Source organism: Primulina huaijiensis, chromosome 1 (genome assembly GCF_012295235.1).
Source record: "Primulina huaijiensis isolate GDHJ02 chromosome 1, ASM1229523v2, whole genome shotgun sequence".
NCBI lineage: Eukaryota > Viridiplantae > Streptophyta > Magnoliopsida > Lamiales > Gesneriaceae > Primulina > Primulina huaijiensis.
Genome location: NC_133306.1, coordinates 6,133,961 through 6,155,135, shown reverse-complemented (window position 1 = coordinate 6,155,135; position 21,175 = coordinate 6,133,961). Strand labels below are relative to the sequence as shown.

Genomic DNA, 21,175 nt, shown 5'->3' with positions numbered 1-21,175 from the left:
ACCCGTCTCACAAATAAAGATTCGTGAGATCGTCTCACAAGATACTTACTCATATTTAAAATACTTATTTTGGAAAATAGCATTTTATCTTCCATTCTTAAGTAAAGGAAGCCAGAACATGACAAAGCAACAGCGACAGCTCATACGATATGAATGGTCTTGTTAACTAGTAGATAGGCACTACTTAAGAATCAAATCTACTATTTTTCTGAGAATTAGTGTTAAATTTAATTAAGCAATTCCATGTTGAGTTCGCGGGCCAATATTGATGCTAAATTAAATATAGGGGTGTCAAAAATTAACATGATCCGTCAATTCAAACCGAATCCATCCGAAAAGTAACAGGTTAAGATTGAGGGTTTTTAGGTTCGGGTAAGATGAAGCCGGATCCGAAAAGCTGATCCAATTTTTTTTAGATTGGATTGGGTTCGAGTTGATCTGAATTAAGAATAAATTATACTTGTTAATCAAAACTCACTCGACCCACACAACCTTTAGAGAATGTTTTGTGTATTTATATTTAATTTTATTTGTAGGATGTACGGTGAAAATTGCAAACCGTCCATCCTATTTAGATAATTATTTTGTTAAAAATAATGATAATAAAAAGAGTTAATGTTGTATGGCAAAGAAAATCGAGTTAATCAGGTTGGTTCGGGTTAAAATTAATAATTTGTTTGTAATATCATTGCTTCAATCCGACTCGAACCCACCCGACCTGTCTGAATTGACATCCATAATTAAATATATGTTTTTTTACTCGAGACACGCCGTGAGATTAGATTAAGACCATGAAATATCATGTTAAACTTAAATTGGGGGAAAAATGCAACTTAAATATACCGGTAAATATAAACACGTTTGCATGTGTGTGTCTTAAATTAAATTATATATATGGGTAAATGATCAGTAAATCTTCATCTCAATAGTTAAATGTGTGTTCAATCTCTACCAGATTGATTCTTTTTTTGCAGTCCCTGACTAACACTAAAAAAAAAAAAAAAATTCACTCCTTGATCCCACGTGTTTTTTTTGGATGAAATTCAGTATAAAACATTGAAATCTGGAACAAATATATGATATTTCATAACTAAATATTTTAAATTTGACACTAATATATGATTTTTGAATACTCAGACATGTATAACAAATTTTGATATTAATGACACATCTTTTCGGATGAAAATTCGATAAAAAATCTTGAAAAACTGATATTCATATATGATATTTGAGTACTAAATATTTCATATATGACTTTATAATATATGATTTCTGAGTACTCAAACATATATAACAAATTTTTGTATTAATAATGTCTTTTTCGGATGAAGATTTGTTACAAAACATCGAAAATTTGGTATTCATGATATGTTGTATTCGAATATTAAATGTTTCAGATCGGACACTAATATATGATTTTTGAGTACACAAACATGTATAACAAATTTTGATATTAATGACACATGTTTTTTTCCGGATGAAAATTAATACAAAACATTAAAAATGTGGTACTAATATATAATAGTTTAGTTTAAACTCTTTCAAATGAGGTAATATGATGTTTGACCACACAATAAAGTGTACAAATTATTGATACTAATATAGTTGTTCCAATTTTATACTCAAAATTCTATCTTTTATATCATATATAAAGCTTTGTTTTGCAATATCATATATATTTTCAATGTTTTTTTTTTACTGAATTTCATCTCAAAAATAATTGTGGACTCAGAAAGTGAATGAATATTTTTTGTATAAATCAAAAACTGAACAAAAAGTTTCGATATGATAAAGACTTAATACACATTTAACTATGATGATGATTTAAAAGGAAGTCTCCATATAATATATATATATATATATATATATATACCACTCGACGAAATTGAAAACATACCGATGACTCTTTGGTTCACGATAGGAATTGAATCGCCAACTCTACTTGATCCTTTTCTTGAAATGTTTCTCTGCAACTTTAATTGTAAATATATCCACCAAAAATCGTATATCTATTAAAGAAACATTTTTGCGACTTTGATTTTGAAAATTAATTATACCGTTTTAAAAAATAAATAAATAAAGCCCTTTTAAAAAGTTCATCCAATATATATATTTCGATAAAAGTTTATATATTGTATATTTAACAATAGAAGATTGAATCAATTATATTTTTATTTAAATAGACAAAACATTAATGTAAAATAAGAAATTCAAGAAAATTATTAATCAACAGACACTCGCAGTTATTTAATCTGAATTGAAAGTACTTGCCGTAAACGATGGGTTGACATTCATTTGTTCGTCAATGATAAGAGAAAATGGCTCCATCTCCACTACAAATTTATCATCAGATAAAGCTCTTTTTTCCTCAAATTCTCCACCCACATGATTATGATGATCACTGCCCATTGAATTCCCAGCTCCTTCAAACAAATTTGAACGAAGAACTCATAATAATCAGAACTTGAAAATGGAAAACAAACACGCAGATAAAAATAAATATAAAGTTGAGTTGCAGAAGAATTGAAGACTAATTTTCTTACAAAGAGGTGAGTTGTAGTAATTTGGTAAAACTTCAAATTTCAAACTTAATTAATACTAAAAGAATTAATTAATACTAAAAGAAGAGCTTTTTCCTTCGACTGCAAATTTTAAGTTTCTGAGAATCTTTTTTTTGGCATGTAAAATATTCAAGGTTGCAGACGGAGTTTCAACTATCAAAGTAGGATCTGTTTGATTTGAAGTATTATCTGGGCTGGTGACTTGACACGATTTAGTAATTTTAATTGGAATCCGATTTCGTACATGATTTTTTTTCTCTCTCGCTGATTTATATTAGGAAAAAAAGAATTTGCCAGCAATTTGTCATTTTTTTTTATTTTGGTTCAATAATTTAATTAATTATCTAAATAGGAAATCCGTCCCCCAAATATTTTTTTTTGTGTTTTCTATATAGTTTAGAGTATTAAAATTGATTTGGTAATAGAAATTTTTTTGTTAATAATATAATCACTGCGAATAATTAATTATTAAAAAATGCGTATGATTAACTTCGGACTTATCTTTAATTTTCCTTTTGGATATGCATGTTTTGGTGAGTTGGGTCACCAGATCTGCAACAAGTGCCGTGAATAGATGATATGACCAATTGACAACTTGATTTGATACAAGACTATGACCTCTAATCATTAATTAAATAATTTATTTATTTTCTCTTTTAGTATTTAAGTTATTCAATATTTTTATTTACATCTATTTAGGTAAAAATTAATAAATCAAATTTGCAATTACTTGAATGTAAATATAAAATATATAGAGAGGGTATATATCTATCAACGGTATTGTAAATTTATTATTCCATTAATAAAAAAAAACATAGAGTATTCTCATTTAAATCGATTTAAACCATATAAAATATACACATTTAATTAATCTATTTTATTATATTGTTCAACCATTTTAGTCTATTGTATTATATTGTTCAACCATTTTTGTTTAACCATTTTAATCTATTGTATTATATTGTTCAACCATTTTTGTTTAACCAATTTAACCTATTGTATTATATTGTTCAACCATTTTACATTCAATAAAAATAACTATAATTGTAGGGTTTTGTTTAATTATTAAGATAATTAAAAAAAAGTAAAAAAACTTGTATGAGACGGTCTCACGGGTCATATTTTGTGAGACGGATCTCTTATTTGGGTCATTAATGAAAAAGTATTACTTTTTATGCTAAAAGTATTAATTTTTATTATGAATATCGGTATGATTGACCCGTCTCACAGATAAAGATTCGTGAGATCGTCTCACAAGAGATCTACTCTTAAAAAAATGGTAAAAAGAATAATATTTCGATGTGGCACCATCAATAAGCAGTGGTCCATATAATTAAAATGATAAATTGACATAACTAATAATTGAAAACATTAAAATTAACACAAAAACTATTCACAAGTTATGAGAGATATATACAACTCATCTAATTCATAAAAAATATTATTTTTCATTTTAAATATAGATATGACAACTCCGTCTTATAAAACTAAATACTAGTTGAATATTTACAATTTGTTTGTTCTTATCGATCGAGCCCATGAAAAAAGTCCGGAATCTTTCTTATTGCACCATTTCATTTGGGCTTTCTACCACAAATAGAATATCTTTAATGGAGCTAAATACACGATACCTTAAATCATGAGAGTCGGAATCAAGCTTAGATTAATATTGTATAAGCATAACAAACGTTATACTTTCTTTGGGACTTCCATACTTCTCCTAGAATAATAATCCCCATGTCCCAAAATCATTAGCCGACACGTGAGTCTCTCACATTTATGGAGACACGCTCAAGGTGTAATTAACATGGAATAAAAAAATCAATAAACATTACTTTACCCTCATATCGTGGATGAATATGTCGCTCGGACATGTTAGTAAGATCCGAAAGGAATAATTTATTCCGTTATTATTATTTTCTAAATTGATATTATCAATTTAAGATTTTGCATTTCTGAATTAAAAGATCTTGCTTAATTTATCTCTAGATATTATGATATTGGTTAAATATGGTTTTTGTCTCTAAAATAGTTTATCCTTATTTAAAAGAGTTTTATATCTAATGAAAATCTTGTTTCCATATATATTTTCTAGAACTCTTTTATGGAATGATGTTTAGGTCAAGCATGAGATATAAATAGAGATGACCTTACAGCCGGTTGAGGGCTTTTCGGTGAACTGGAGTTTTTCTGAATATACACGAAGTCCAGGGTTGAAGAATTTGAGTGATTGATTCACGTTTATATCGTGTTGTTGATTGGTGTTGAAGACACTTGAAGAACTATACTCACTCAGAATGTTGATAGAAGAGTGTTCTTTTATTTATTTTAAGCAAAATTCGGTTTATGCATCTAGTTTTTAGTTTGGGATATTTTAATGCGTTTTAATTCCTTACAGTGTCAAGGAATTTGGTTTGATTAGTTTCACTAGTATTGTTTCGTGTAAACGATCTACATATTTTCTAGTGAATTTTTGTCTTGAGGCATTGTACAAGTATAAAATACTTGTACATAATTTAAACATGTCCTTTATTTATTAAAATCATATAAGTATGTTTATAATTGATTTTCGCAGCATGTTGTACACTCGTGTTGACAACACTGTGTCACAGTACTAAAAATCTGATACACACAATATATTTATTTCATATACGTTTATGATCAACAAAGTCTTTTTAAGATCATAATAAACTTTTAAAAACTGATATTAATTTGTCATTAACAACTTTAATATTTCAGTTTCATCTTCTATGTGTTATACCAATGGGGACAAATTATTGAACTATTTAAATTTTATTTTTTGTTCCATATTATTTGTTATGAAAGCGATCGTAGTCATTTTTGTTTTTCGTAAAATGTTTGTAACAAGACGACAATTAATTGAGTACCCCAAATTTGTCGAGTCATTTTCATGTCAAGTCGCTTCTTCCAATCTTTTTCAAATAAGAACAAGATTAAGGAGAAATAAATTAAAGAAAAGTCCATAATTTCCTATCAAGACATATTGCTGTATATTGCTTCCGTTACCACAACCACAAATATTTCTATTTGACTTCTTTTGATATATATCTTCTTATAACGACAAGAATTTTAAGTTTTTCAATATTTAAAATGTAATTATAATGCTACTACAATCGTGCAATAAAATTTTACTACTTTCTATGATATTTATGTACTAGAAACAATGTTTAGTGTTCTTGAAATTTTAATTTTTAAGCCACTGTTCGGCTCGTGAGATGAAATGATGAATGATATATGATAAAAGTATGATAAATCAATATATACGGATAACATTGTGATTTATATATAAATCTAATCATTTGTAGGACTTGAGTCCAACATTGGATGAAATAAATTTTTTAATAAACTAATATAATGTTCTATAATTCGCACTTAATGGTACCTTAATATCTCATAACTTTGCTGATATTGTACTTCGAGTTTGGGACATGACATCGTGTACAACAATGGGGAAAAAAAATCATTTCCAAACTTATAAATGCCACAAATTTTAGAGTGATAATTGATTAATCTTGAACTTGAAAACCATATGCCAATTTTGGGAGATAACAAGTTACTTGGAGAATAGGGTTTCGTTTGAATAAGTACTTGTAAAATATTTTTATAAATTTTTTTAAGTAAAATATTTTTATAAATTTTTTTAAAAAAAATTTATAAGTTGATTTAAGAATAAATAAGTGTTTGAACATCTATCCGGTAAAGACATTCTTACCGTTCAAAAGGTATTAAAAGTTCTAAAAACATAAAAAAAATCCACATCTAAAAAATCTTATCTAAATATATACAAGTTTTTTCACTTATAAAACACTGATTTTTTTTTTTTAAAAAAAATAGAAAATCCTTGGTTGTTTAGAAAAATTTTAAATTCCGATTTTGTTCACATTCACACGCATCCGCGTGATTCAAATATAAAATTAAAGTTATAGAAAATTAATATTCTGACCAAGCTCGTTATTTTGCAACATTTATTAATTTTAAAATTTGATCATGTAAAGTTGCTGTGGATATTTGAAATTGAAGAGATCAAACCCTGAGTTTTGTATTCAATCAGGAAACTTTCTATGGCCTTTCGCACGTTCTCTTTTATTTTTTATTTTTTAAATTACAACTTGCAATTAGTGACACCACATTTAACAATAGTCAAATATAACCGGTGGCTCCATATTTCATATATGATGTATCCGATTCTATCATTGGGATAATGAAACGATAATGATCCATAGGTTAGTCTAACATGAGCTTCAATTAATATCCATGTATCATTATTGGTCATAGGTCGTAGGTTAGTCCACCATAAGTCATAGCTCATACATTGGGATAATGTAACGATCATTGGCCGTAGATTGGTCCAATATGAGCTTCAACTCATACCCATGTATCACTATTGGTCATGGGCCGTAGGCTGGTCCAATATGAGCCGTAGTCTATACTCATGCATCGTCACTCATAGAATATCTCACATTTAGAAGTGGTTTTTTTCGTCTCCTCAAACGCTCAAAATCAGGACATCCAGATTTAAGTACTTAGATTCTTCGAATGTTATACCAATTTCATAAAGTATGAGTATGAATTGAGAATCATATTGAACAAACCTATGACCCATGAACGTTACAGATAATATCCGGAATGATAATCTAAATGTTGTAAGGAGGCTACATGGTGTTTTTTTATATGAAAAAACGCATTACACATTGTATCAAATAAAAAATTAAATAAACATATATGCTTACTAACTAACCTGTACCTAACACGAGAAAGTCTTAAGGGTTATAAATAATATACATGCAAGTATGTATTAGTAAAATAAGAATGAACATTATTTAACTTCAATATTTATTGATGAGCAGCACACGCCAATTTTTTTACAATATTATATATCCAACAATTTTAAAAGCATGGTACAGTTTACTGAGTCCACATGTAACTCTAGTCTTTACTCACTAGCCTTTTGAGATTATTTGTGAAACGTTGATAATGGAATAAATATATCTCTTCCGTTATTGGATTTGACTTCTTCTTTTTTTTTTAAATAATAATTAATTTTGATATTGAACATATTATATTATTGTTCCACAATAAAATAATAATAATTAATTTTGATATTGAACATATTAAATTATTGTTCCACAATCTCCAAATAATTCTGTAAAAGCTCAGTTGTATATATATTTACAAGTACATAAGCATATTTACAATTCTATTGCAAAAGCCAACATAACACTCACTGGAAAAATGATTATTTTTAGTTTATTGACTTGTCTAATTATGGATTTTGAAATTTGATTTTGGTAAGCTAGATTTTTAATTTTCAACTATTTTGATCCGATTGATTACGTGACATTTGACAAGTCAACAATTTTCGATGTCACGTCAACATCATTATAAAAAACAAAATTTAGTAAACTAAAACTCAAAATTAAACAAATAAGTAGGAAAAAAAACTATTCAATCCGCAGTCATTTACCAAATTTAAAATTTATGAGTTTGGAGTGACCATAAGCCAATTGTACAATTGTAAAGCCACTTTCACATTTTTCGTTATAAAATATGGGTTTGTGTGTAATGACAGTAGCATACGACCTAACCCCACCGACTTGGATTATTTTTAGGCGACTGTTTGAATGGATCTTAGCTAGGCCAATTTTCGGCACTATAAAACAAGACTCCGGCTTCAGTATAATTTCATCTGTACAGAAACCGAACTTTCATGGCTTCCTTAAATTTCTTCTTTAAGTTAGCCTTTTTAGGGTGTTTTATTTTCGGTGTTGCAAAGGGACAGGGATTGAAAGTAGGGTATTACAAGGAAAAATGCCCGCAGCTTGAATATATTGTCAAAGGGATTATATCCCAAGTCATACATAAAGATCCCACTCTCGCAGCTCCTTTGTTAAGAATGCAATTTCATGATTGTTTCGTCAGGGTAATATATCTATATATTTTTATAGTCAAACTGCATCTTAATCTTCATATATATATATATATATATTCTTGGTTAACCCTTGGTTCGTTTCTGATTTCTTTAATTTTATTTCGATACTGATAAGTTCTATCTCACTTTTAATTTGAATTTTTTAAAAATAAAGATGTGAAGTTCTCTAGTCTACACAAATCTTGTTTTGATGTGTCGTGTTTATATCAAGTGGCTCGTTTATAATTATGTTTAACAAAATAATTTTGATGTCTTTTAGGCTTAATTAATACTTGCATGCATGTTCATTATTTGTGCAATATAATTATATATGAGGATGGATTCATTTAATCTTTATTTTTTATTCCAAAGTTCATTTACCTCTAGGCTTATTTCCCTCAATCTCTCAGCCCAATCTCATCCAAAAATCAAATACTAACTGACGAAAAACCTTATTGATATCCAGCTTATGCATTCTAGATAGTCTATCTTGGTTTTTCTACAATGTATTAAAAATTAACAATCCTTTTATCGTCGTATTATCGTCTGTCTAGGGTTGTGATGGTTCGGTCTTGTTGGAGTCTCGCAATAAACAATCTGAGAAGGACGCTCTCCCAAATCTTAGCCTGAGAGGATTTGAAGTAATAGATCAAGTGAAGGCTGCGGTGGAGAAAGCTTGTCCCAACTTGGTTTCATGTGCTGACATACTAACCATAGTAGCCAGGGATGTCACATTTCAGGTTTTTATTTATAAATAAATTCTGTAATTTATATATATTTCTCTGGAACATCAGCTAGCTTTTTCATGGGTTTTATCATATTCATGTACTAATTCGAATCTTGGTTGTTTTCTATGCATGTACATGATCAGATCATGGGGCCACACTGGGAAGTCGAATTGGGACGAAAAGATGGAAAGGTTTCGATCTTGAATGAAGCCTTGACTCAATTAATACCACCTTCTGCAAACATTAATGCCTTGATTCAAGGATTTAAAAATAGAGGCTTAAGCGTCAAGGATCTTGTTGTATTATCAGGTACGTACTTCATTGATCTTTCCAACTCAATCAAACGAAATTAGGTCCCTTCAAGAGATGAAGTCGTTTGTTAAATCAATTTTTTTTTTCTTTTTCCAATTTTCTATGCAGTTTCTTCGAAAACTGAAATTTCAAATAGTTTATCAACTGAAATTCGTCTTTCAAAATAAAGAAGTTTTTATAAGTTCACCATTTGTTCCAAAAGTTGCAACCTAACCGATTAACTGAACATATATTTGTAACAATAATTTTACCTTTTAATAGTTTTGATGCATCAACTAAGCAGGTAGTCACACAATTGGAATATCTCATTGTTCGTCATTCGGCAACCGTCTCTATAACTTCACTGGCAGGAACGACGCAGATCCCACATTGGATCCAAAGTACGTCGTAGAACTGAAGAGGAAATGTCCGCCTGGAGATCAAAACTCCATAGTAGAGATGGATCCAGGGAGTTCCTTGAAATTCGACGTTTCATATTACACATTAGTGTCAAAAAGACGAGGACTTTTCGAATCGGATGCAGCCCTTTTAAATAACAAGGAGACAAGAGACTATCTCACCTATCAGTCTATTAAATATGGACCTACTTTCTTCAAGGATTTCGGTGATTCCATGGTGAAAATGGGAAGAATTGGTGTGGTCACTGGAAAATACGCAGGTGAAATCAGGAAAGTTTGCACAAGGGTTAACTAAGAATCTAATGCGAAAACCCACCCTGATCAACACAATACTTCTTCAAAATTAATTTTTTGAAAACATTTCCCGTTAACATTTACTCTTTCTTTTTTGGCAATTTCTGAACTTTGATGTTCGGTTCCTGTAAGTTCGGAGGAAATAAATTACCCTTGTGAAAGTTCTAAGACTCGTCCACCTTAATGAATATTGGTGCGTGTTCGTCTCTAAAAGTCGACAAAATGATTATTGTATTTGTCATTTGTGTGCTTTCATGGTGATTGTGTGAAATACTTAAATTGAATATTTGTTTGTTCATGTTATTTTTGTATATTTTGTACAAGTAACTTTAATTTGTCCAATTAAAAAGGAGGTATCTTAGTTTGCATAATTTTGTAAGCAATAAATAAACTCCAAATGGTATTTGTTTATTTGAAATGAATGCCAAATGGTAATTGTGAATGTACTTTCATACTATTAAAAAAACTTATTAAATTTACTAATACTGAAGAGCACACACGACCAATAATAGCTTCTAAATTAATTGACTTCGCAGTTATATATATATTCATCATTAGGTAGTGTGTGTATATATTTCATCACATTTAATACGTGAGTCTCATCTCAAAATGTACGATTTTTATATATTTCATCACATCTAATACATGAGTCTCATCTCAAAAAACACATATCTCATATATATATTTCATCACATCTAATACATGAGATGACATATTGTGACGTCTAATACTGAAATACTACTAAATTTTTTTTTGCAAGCTATTTTTGAAAATGATATTCAAACACATGCATGCAATACAGGCAGTCAATCATGCATTTTAAAAAGGTATTCGACTACTGAATAAAATACTGCAGTTAAAATAATCTAATCTCATCAATTTCTAGACTACTGTTTTAAAAGAACTCAGATGTAACAATCAAAACACTGCAAAACCATTAACATATAAAAAGATGTAAAATGTATAAAATAACCAATGGTTCACTCCTGACTCGTAAACATATAGTGCGGAAAAACGTAAAGTCCTCGGGTTATCGTGCGCACTTCCAGCTCCTTCTACTCAGTTTTCGGCGCCTCCAGTCTCAACTTTATCATGCTCACCTACATCAATCACACTTAGTGAGTCTAAAGACTCAACACACCTGAACAGTTATAACAAATACATATACATAACATGCGGCAGTGAAAAGTAATGTAATTAAAATAAACTTCATGATCTAAAAGCGTGAACTTAAACATAACATGACAAAGAATAAACGTATCCATAACATATTTCATTATATGAATATATACGTGTTCATTTCTTTATTTGAATTCAGATAATTAGTTGTGACTTTCGTATCAGCTCTAGTCGATGGATCCATCTACGTATAACCGCGGTACCCGACAGCGGAGATATTAGTGACAATTTTATCTATCCACTGAGCCTTGACCTTATATGTTCGTGTTCGTATTAGTCATAATCAACTCTCTTCCTTTAAAAACATGTCATCGTATTCATCACTTATAAAAATCATGCATATACGTATATTTTCTTAAAACTAGGCATGCAACGTATTTTCATAAAAATTCATGTTCATAATAACATATGCATTTTAAACATGCAATTTTGGTGATCAGGGCGCTTCCAGGACTGCTAACTCGACCCGAGTGTAAAATGATCATTTTGCTTATGGAAACCTCAAAACATATTTATAACCATTTTTTAGACAATACCTCGAGCCTATTTCGTAAATTTTACGATTCGTTTTAACACTTGGACCGAGGTCCCGATTTTAACCCGAAACTTAACCAAATCTTCCCAAATTTAAATCATGACTTATTCACACCCTACCAGTCCCTAAAAAACCTAAATCAGACTAATTAAGACCCTCGTAAGCTGCTGAAACCTTGCTGGAATTTTGCTGCACTTGTGACCCTAACCTTAGTTGCACCATTGAAGCAAATCTTCGACCCTACGCCAAACAAACTTAAACCAGCCTTGAACCATCCCTTCCTAGCCCACCTCTGGACCCTCCTGGATTGACCTAGCCCTGGCCCTCATCCCCATGCACGCCACTGTGCGGAAATCGCACGAAGCAAGCCAAAACTAACCACTCGACCCTAGATCGCGGCTAGCCTATTCGATCTCCTCTACACCCGAGACCAGCTGTGCACAATTTGCTCCAGGCTGTGTCCCAGACCCACCAAGGTCTGCTTCACGTCTCTGGAACGTCCCATGCACCGATGCCCTTCTTTTTTCTGATCTAGTCGATATGTGCCCACACAAGCCAAACCGATCGACCCCTTGTCTAGACATGATCTGATGTGCTCTCAGCCTTATTCGCCTTAGATCTCTATGTGTACAGCCCCTTGGAACCTAGATCTAGCAGCCCCTTGCACACACAAGAGAAAACGTGAGCATCATGACCAAGAGCATGCAAATTTTTGTTCAAAAATCGTATAAAACCAACACAACATGAAAGTTCTAAGGTTTCTCATGCAAAAACGTACAAATCAAAATATATTGATGTGAATGATAAGAAAAACGATGTATAGGGCGTGTCTTTGCGTAATTACGCTCGAAAACCTCGATATAATCGCGTAGAACGGCATCGGAGGGACGGAGAGGAGTTCCTTTGAAAAAGCTTGAGAGAAACCAAGAGGAAAAGCTGCTGAACTTTTCGAAATGTTGCTGCTGGCCGAATTGTTAGTGGGTGTTTAGGGTTTTTGGGAGGTAGGTTAGATATAATATAATAAGTATAATGAACCCTTAATTAAAAATACTGAGATTAAGAAAGATTTTAGGCTCATTATGTATTAAAATAGTCCTATTAAGCCCAAAAAACACTCCCGTAAAATATTTCGTTTAAGTAAGTTTTTTGAAAATATTGCCCGAACCCTCGAAAAGTCTATCGACTTGTTAAAATTTGCGTACCGACTTAAAATATGACGCGATGAGTAAAAATACTGTACAAAAGCCCATTTTCGAAAATCTCACATATATACATCATATATTAAATAATTAAAAATAATTATTTAATAAAAATATTTTTCTTTAACTGTCATCGGTCTCCGTTTCTCTTTCGAGCATGAAATAATACTAAAAGCCCTATAACATGTCATCTTAATGAAACAAGAAATAAAACACATACTCATGTCATGATCATGCATTTAATGTATTAAAAATAATTAAACATATATTTTAGAAAAACCATCGTCTTCGAATTTTCTAAACTTTACATGTATATACACACAAAGATAAACACGGTTGATAAATAAATTATATATAACGAACGGTATTGTGTGTGCTAGCTTTACAATAGTTGTCTTATATGCAATATGACGTGGATGTATTTAAATATCAATTATTTTTTAAAAAAAGATGGTATATGTAGTTTATAATCTACAATTTGGTCTTACCAAAGAGTATATAGTTAATCAGCAAACTAAGAATAGTCAAATTTATATATATTTTCAAAAAAAATTAGAAATCTTCCTTAACATGTCCGACGTACCGTATTATATACTAATGTAGGATGATGATGATGATGATTAGAGGACTTGTTTAATAAAATCTGTCCGATTCTTTCGCTGGATAAATGTGATTTTGTCAGTCAATTATAAAACAATTGTTAATTAGGTTTGACCGTGTAAAAGTTTTGTACAAAAATTAGTGTGACGTGGTCTCACATGTCAATTTTGTGAGACGTGTATTTTATTTGAGTCACTCATAAAAAAATATTATTTTTTATGCCATAAGTATTATTTTTTATTGTAAATATGAGCAAGATGACTCGTCTTATTAATAAAGATATGTGAGATCGTTTCAGAAGAGACCTACTCGTCTAGATATGTGTCAGCCATCGTTACGTACGTTAATATTTTGCTTAATTAACTTACATAATCTCTAAAACTAAATAAATAAACATGCAATTTCAGACTTTTTTTTTAATGAATTTGAACCATTATATTAGCAGAATTATTTTTGGGATTAGACGGAGTCTCACCCACCTTGTATTATGACGTATCACATGTTGAATATGAGACATTATGATTTATAAATAAACAGCGATAAAGATCCGTTTAGAATATTCATAATATCTCCGATTAAAAAACAAGGTAGTTAGCACGACACACTCCTCCCCAATAAAAGGTTAATTTCATATATCTGGATTTTGGATGGCCTTCACAATCTCAGTAAATTACAACTCATCCATCATTTTAGTTAGGAAAAATTGTAATTTTCGTCATGTATGTGTTACATCTTTTTAATTTTGATTATTTAGTTGTCTAAATTGTGTCTTATTAATGTATCTTTCAATTTTGATAATTTTAATTTTTATATCTGGAGTACTTACGTGGCATGACTGATTATTTCGGTTGAGAATTCTAGCAAGTATATAATAGGTCAAGTTATAAAGTAATTGGATGGAGCTAGTCCAAGTCGTTCCAACATATATTATTAGCTAATTACTAGTATATAAATAATTTAATTTAATTTATGCTAAATCAATGAAGTGATTATTGCGATTAATTAAGCTACTTGAAATGAACTAAATTATTCTAAAGGAACGGTCACGATTAAATTAATCTGTGGTAGGATTGAACTTTGTGAAATTTCAAATTTCAAACAAGTGATTAGGATATACAATGGTACCAAACTGAAAATTATTGCGACATATTGGATTAATCAAATAACAATTATTCAAAGTCACGATCAAATTTCGTATCACAATTATTAATTTATTTTTGGAATTAAAAATCATATTTTTATTTAACAGTCCAATTATTTTTAATTGAATTTAATTAAACAAATATACATTCAAAAACTATACAATTCCAATTTTCGCCTAAAATCGCACACAGAAATCAAATAATATTTCTATTCAGTTAATCACTTTTTAATCGATGTTTTTGAAGCTATCTTTAATATATTCTTTTTTGTTTCAGGATCAAACAACTCACATGCAAATAATTGACCAAACTAAATGTAAGAAACTTAGGTTAATATCAATAGTTTGGCCCTATCGTACCCAGTCAAAACAAAACTATACTCCATAAAATTAAATATAATATTTGAATTTATAATAAAAAATAAATAAATAAGAAAAATATAAATCTCAGCGATTACTTGTTGATCTTGCTTCTGAAGTGCGTCTCTTTCTACAAAGCTCCAAGCCTTAGCCGCCAAGAGCTGTGTTGCCAATAGTTGCAAAAGCCGCAAAAAAGTCCTCTCATTAATTCCAAGATATGTATATACTTTTTTCATACAAAAAGTCCCTCGAAATGCTCAAACGATCCAAAAATCACCTCATTCATCTCTAAGTCATTTTCATCCATATTTTCGGTTAAGTTCCGAAATCACCTAATTACATAGATGGTGTCTCACAATTTGATGCAGAACTAGTTCATGTCTAAGTTCCTCGGTTACAACTACATATCCTTTCACTCAAATATAGGTGTGAAACAATCTCACGAGTGATCAAAATCTAACAAATGAATCGGTCAGATTGAATTAAAAGAAATCAGATTTTATGCTGTAGGATTCTACATTAAAGTGAATGGTAAGTGATATGATATGAAACGAACAACCAACTCCTCACACTTAAAAAATCGATGTTATATATATATCTTCGGTATCATGCTACCATGAAATAGAAACAAGAAATAAGAAACAACAGAAGTACTTCCGTGATAGAATTATTTGTGAGTCTTTGAAAAATCATGGGAAGGAAGGAAAAAAATGGTCGCCTGCAAATAATAAACGTCACCACAAGACAAACGAACATGCGTAAAAGGAAGATTCAGGCACCCAGGCAAGGAGGGGGCCAATGGGGGGCAGGTGGGTGCGACCTTCCTCCTTAATTTTTAAATTTTATTGACTAGATACCTAAAAATAATTATATTTTTTTCACTTTCCTCTCTTATATTTGCTCTGTCCACCCTAAATTTACCTCACCCTCTATTTTCTTGCTCCGTCTCTACACACAAGATGCTAAATAATAAGACAATATAGAACTTAGAACCATCTAATTGTTTACTGGATACATTAAATGCTGTATGATGTCAAACCCTTTCTCTCCGTTTTAATTTTTTTTCAATATTAGATTATATGCAACACTTTGTTGTTTTCTATTGATTCTACATAGGTTGTCCATTTATTCATGTGTTTGCATTCAACGATACAACTAATAAATTGAGTAATTTAAGGGGTATAATCGTTGCAAAATTTGCTGAATTTTTTTAAATAACAGACTTTTGTGCGGTTGATAGATTTCTACCGACATTTGAAGAATCTCACAGATTTCTAAAGATTTTTACGGAATTTTGTAGATTTATTTTGTATAACTTTTATTGACATTTGTAAATTTTTTCATAAAGCCATATATGTATATATATATTCCAGTTAATGAAAAAATATCATGTGCAAGAATTTTGAGTTATAATCAAAATCAAGATACAGATTAACTAAAATTACAGAAAATAATTAAACATCAAATTTTATATAATAATTAATAAAAAAATTAAATTTTACTATTTAAAAATATTTATTATTTTCAATTTATAGGTCAATAAATTGTTATATTTTTTTTATGTAGTGTATTAATTTTTTTTAATAAATATAATTTTAAATTTTATCAGTTTTTGTGACTAGAACTCCAAAAATAAAAAGAACGATATTAATAATTTTGATTTAAAACTATTGTTAGGAATAAAAAAAATATGTTTTTTAAAATTACAAATAAAAGAAAAAATATATGGATGAGAAAATAATGAAAATTTTGGTATTTGTATTGAGTATATGAGTTGGGGACATTTTCCAATTAAATGTGCATCAAACTCTTCAGATTGAATCAATTATCAAATACATTTTTTGACATTTTATTGTGATACCTTAGGCTTTAATTCTTATACTTAATAGAATTTCATGGAGTACTTAAAAGTCTATTGACATTTTGAATACCTATAAACTTTTGTAGAGTTCTTAAAAATCAAGTTTGAATACCACGTGACTTTTTAAAATTCTACAAAAATTTACATTGAATATCACTAAATTTTTATTGAGTATATAAGAANAAAAAAATATGTTTTTTAAAATTACAAATAAAAGAAAAAATATATGGATGAGAAAATAATGAAAATTTTGGTATTTGTATTGAGTATATGAGTTGGGGACATTTTCCAATTAAATGTGCATCAAACTCTTCAGATTGAATCAATTATCAAATACATTTTTTGACATTTTATTGTGATACCTTAGGCTTTAATTCTTATACTTAATAGAATTTCATGGAGTACTTAAAAGTCTATTGACATTTTGAATACCTATAAACTTTTGTAGAGTTCTTAAAAATCAAGTTTGAATACCACGTGACTTTTTAAAATTCTACAAAAGTTTACATTGAATATCACTAAATTTTTATTGAGTATATAAGAGTCTAGATTAAATACCTCTAAACTTTTTAAAGTTCATAAAAATCTAGAACCTATACACCCCCTTTAAGAAAGATAATTATATAAATTGCCAAATTAGACGGAAGGAAGATGAGAATTTACAAACGGAAATAATATGTTTATCAAAACCTCATGGCATTAAAAATGCATGCAAATTAGCTAGTCAATTGATTTAGTGAAAAATTTCAATGTTAGTCTTGTAACTTGATTTGTTTTTTATTTTAGTCATATANAAAAAAAAAAAAAAAAACAAGAACCAAAACAAAAAAAATCCAAGTTAGTGGAAGAAAACAAAACACTTACAAGTTATATGACCAAAATCTAAAACAGACCCAGTTACAAGACTAAAATAGCAGTTTTCCATTGATTAGTATAATAAGATTATACATAAACAAATTAATTCTCTCTTCCGGTTAATTTATTTAACTTCTAGAAGAAAAATAGAATTGATTAAACCATCACTTTTCACAAGAGAGAATCGATTTATATAAATCAATTATATTAAACTACAAACGCATAAATACCTGAAAAATCCAATCAAATCTCTAAGGGGAAAAAGAACCAATTATGCGAATCTACTAAAATCTCCATCAATTTCAATGGAAGTTGAATCAGGCTGCTTGCCCTGCTTGTTGATGTAGTTTTGTTTCTTCCTGTACCGCAGCGCGCGCATATACATAATATGCAACTGCGAAAAGTGCGTGTAGGAAGCACAAAACCCCTCCAATGGACAGCAATCGATGATGGTCTATTCCGCAATCTTTTCTTGATTTTGAGTTGGCCAATGTTCCCGAGATTAGCAGCATAAGTGCAATGCCCAGTGTTATCCTGTTTCACACATATTACAGTCGGTCTCGTGCTTAATTATTTGTGGATAAAATAGAACAATTATTGAAGTTTACGATGTAAAGCACAAGAAAACTAGCATATATATATATATATATATATAACTGCTCGCAGAAGACATGGTTATATCTACTCATGCATAAAATGTGTTTCCTAACTGGTGTATTTAGGAGGAAAAATGAAGTCTCATTAATGAAATTATGGACGGTACCCCGTTAGATAGGTATTCTACCAAGTATTGGAAAATTTATTCTCACATTAATTAGTACCATGAGGAGATGTGAGAAGCAAAGGCTAGCTGCTTGTTAGGCGAGGCTCGATCCAGTTCCTCTTTGGACATAATGAGCACACAACCTGCTAGTAAATTTGTTATAACGTGCGCAAAAAACAAGAGCCCAACTGCAGCTAATCCAAGATTGAAAGCCTGGTTGCTGGTGTCTCGGCATTCAACAATCCACACCCTCAGAGTTTTAGCCTGTCCATCAAAAATTAAACTACTATTTATGTGGCAAGCACAGAGGTCAGGAATGAAAAATATCTATGTGTCCAACTTTGATACAAACCTTGTTCTGAGCAATCTCGGCTTGGATACCGAGGACTCCTGCTACAATGTCCAAAACCATGATGAGAAGACAAATGAGGAAGCCAATGTTCTTTGCCATGATTTAATTTCTGCAGATGCAGAAGACCACTATTTAGTCTGATCAAGCCGGTGGAACATTTGTTCTTTGTCATAACCTGAAAATTCATGTGATTTTTCCTTCAGATATTCCTTCCTCCATGCATGGGAATCCGAATAAAGTGGATGAAGCCCACAAGGACAGCTTGACAAATGCCTCAGCTATGTGAAATATTAGCTGTCTTACCTCCGGGGAAAAGGTTTCTTTTGTCCTGGAACCGCTTTACATTGGTTTTATACATGCATACATACACACATATATATATATACACAGACACACCGATGGATTCCTTTGCATTAAGAAAAATAAATGTTTTCCTTTTCGTTGTTTATGGATTCATTTGGTTGAGCTGATGATTGCAAAATAATATTTTTATTATATAATTTGAAAGTATTTGTTTGATTAAATCAATAAAAACAATTTATCTTCTTATTCTATCGGACAAGTCTAGTACGTAGGTCCTTTTCTTTTTTAAAAAATATTATTTTTTATTATTCTTTTGCCTTACTTAATTAGCTATAATTTATCTCCTATGTATCCCAACTTTTTCTTCCATGCAACTTTAAATATTTCAAATCACTGAAATATACAGATTCAGGGACTCAGTACCCGAGTCCAAATAGGCTTAAAATGACGATATGGTGCTCAGATGACACATTCCTTTCTATTAAGGCATCAATATTTCCATAAAAAAAATTAAAATTACAAAACAAATCACAAAAATTTCAAAAATAAAATAAAATATTTGACTAAAACTCAGTTTTAATAACTTAACGCATCAAAGGCATACTCAACATAAATCTTATACGCACATAGTTTCCACTCAAGTCCTATACCTATCGTACGCAAGTCAAACAAGTATCATATACCGTCTGCTCATACAACCAGACTGACATCAACAATCTTAAATTCCAAGCAATTGCACATGGAAAAAGAAGAATCCAAAAGCATAAAACTAAGCCAACAGCTCGTTTATTCCTTTCTTTCCATTTCAAATTACTCAGAACAAGCATTCTCTAACATGCTCTTTTCATCCCATTAATGGAACAAATTTATAAACAGCCCCTTCTGCATTTCACCACTGTAACCTCAACCCATTGTCATTTTCATATTCGGCCGGCAAAATGTGGACTGAGAACAGAATTCCGACCCAATCCACACCGGAAAACAGAACCTTGAATCGGCACCACACCGCCCGATACTACGCCCACCGTGTGAAAGAAAACCTCACCACCCGAGTTTCGAAACTTATCTGCACCATTTTTTTGACACTCCTCTTCCTTGTGGGCATCATTTCCTTCATCCTGTGGCTCAGTTTGCGCCCCCACCGCCCCAGATTCCACATCGAAGAATTCTCCATCCCCGCATTGGTCCAAGACAGCGGGTTCCAAAACGCGCAGATAATCTACAACGTCACGGCCCGGAATGCCAACCAGAATATTGGTATTTACTATGATTCAATGCAGGTTACAGTTTATTACCAAGATCAGAGCATAGGAAGTTCGCCGGTTTTGTCTTCGTTTTATCAAAAGCCGAAAAATACTACCATTATCGCCGGAACACTAAGAGGCGCCTCCCTAACGGTGAATAGCGAGCAGTGGGAGCAATTCATGGCGACCCGAGCTCAGGGTCAGGCGGTTTTCCGGCTCGATGTCGTGTCTGTCATACGGTTCAAGATATCGAGTTGGGATAGTAAGCATCATAAGATGCACGCGGATTGTCCGGTCGGGGTTGGACCGGATGGTTTGATATTGCCGGTTTATAAGGATAAAAGGTGTTCGGTTTATTTCAGTTAATTTTAATTTCTGTACAACGGAGAATAATCCTTTTTTACGGTTTTAAATTTGTTTCGATGCGAACATTCTGATAACTTTTTCTACATTTTAATTTTTAATGACGTTTTCGTTTTTTTTTTTTTTTTAAAGTTGTTGTATTTAAAGTTTTAAGCATTTTGTAAATTCAAATAATCAATATTTTATCATCTATATTTT

The 21,175-nt window shown here is 30.7% G+C and overlaps 3 protein-coding genes and 1 long non-coding RNA gene across 5 annotated transcripts; 2 read left to right on the top strand and 2 right to left on the bottom strand.

Annotated features, from left to right (window-relative positions):
• Positions 1 to 1,688: 1,688 nt before the first annotated feature.
• On the bottom strand, positions 1,689 to 2,809 carry LOC140987558 (uncharacterized). 2 transcript variants are annotated; one of them, XR_012177177.1, is made up of 3 exons: positions 2,544 to 2,809; positions 2,272 to 2,423; positions 1,689 to 1,967 (listed from the first exon to the last, which is right to left on the bottom strand). It is a non-coding gene; the product is annotated as an uncharacterized lncRNA (long non-coding RNA). The 2 variants fall into 2 exon arrangements; XR_012177167.1 differs by having other exon boundaries at positions 1,690 to 1,967; positions 2,272 to 2,420; positions 2,600 to 2,809.
• Positions 2,810 to 8,254: 5,445 nt separating this feature from the next.
• LOC140987483 (peroxidase 27-like) lies at positions 8,255 to 10,518 on the top strand. The gene is made up of 4 exons (XM_073456034.1): positions 8,255 to 8,502; positions 9,045 to 9,230; positions 9,362 to 9,527; positions 9,814 to 10,518. The coding sequence occupies exons 1-4, from the start codon at positions 8,290 to 8,292 to the stop codon at positions 10,221 to 10,223; spliced, it is 975 nt and encodes a 324-aa protein (XP_073312135.1). The 5' UTR covers positions 8,255 to 8,289; the 3' UTR covers positions 10,224 to 10,518.
• Positions 10,519 to 18,073: 7,555 nt separating this feature from the next.
• Positions 18,074 to 19,412, bottom strand: LOC140987413 (protein DESIGUAL 2-like). Its single transcript, XM_073455937.1, has 4 exons — positions 19,371 to 19,412; positions 19,068 to 19,242; positions 18,774 to 18,979; positions 18,074 to 18,486 (listed from the first exon to the last, which is right to left on the bottom strand). Exons 2-4 carry the CDS (start codon positions 19,164 to 19,166, stop codon positions 18,270 to 18,272), a joined length of 522 nt encoding a protein of 173 aa, XP_073312038.1. The 5' UTR covers positions 19,167 to 19,242; positions 19,371 to 19,412; the 3' UTR covers positions 18,074 to 18,269.
• Positions 19,413 to 20,089: 677 nt separating this feature from the next.
• LOC140987336 (NDR1/HIN1-like protein 26) lies at positions 20,090 to 21,100 on the top strand. The gene has a single exon (XM_073455829.1). The coding sequence runs from the start codon at positions 20,309 to 20,311 to the stop codon at positions 20,978 to 20,980; it is 672 nt and encodes a 223-aa protein (XP_073311930.1). The 5' UTR covers positions 20,090 to 20,308; the 3' UTR covers positions 20,981 to 21,100.
• The last annotated feature ends 75 nt before the right edge of the window (positions 21,101 to 21,175 follow it).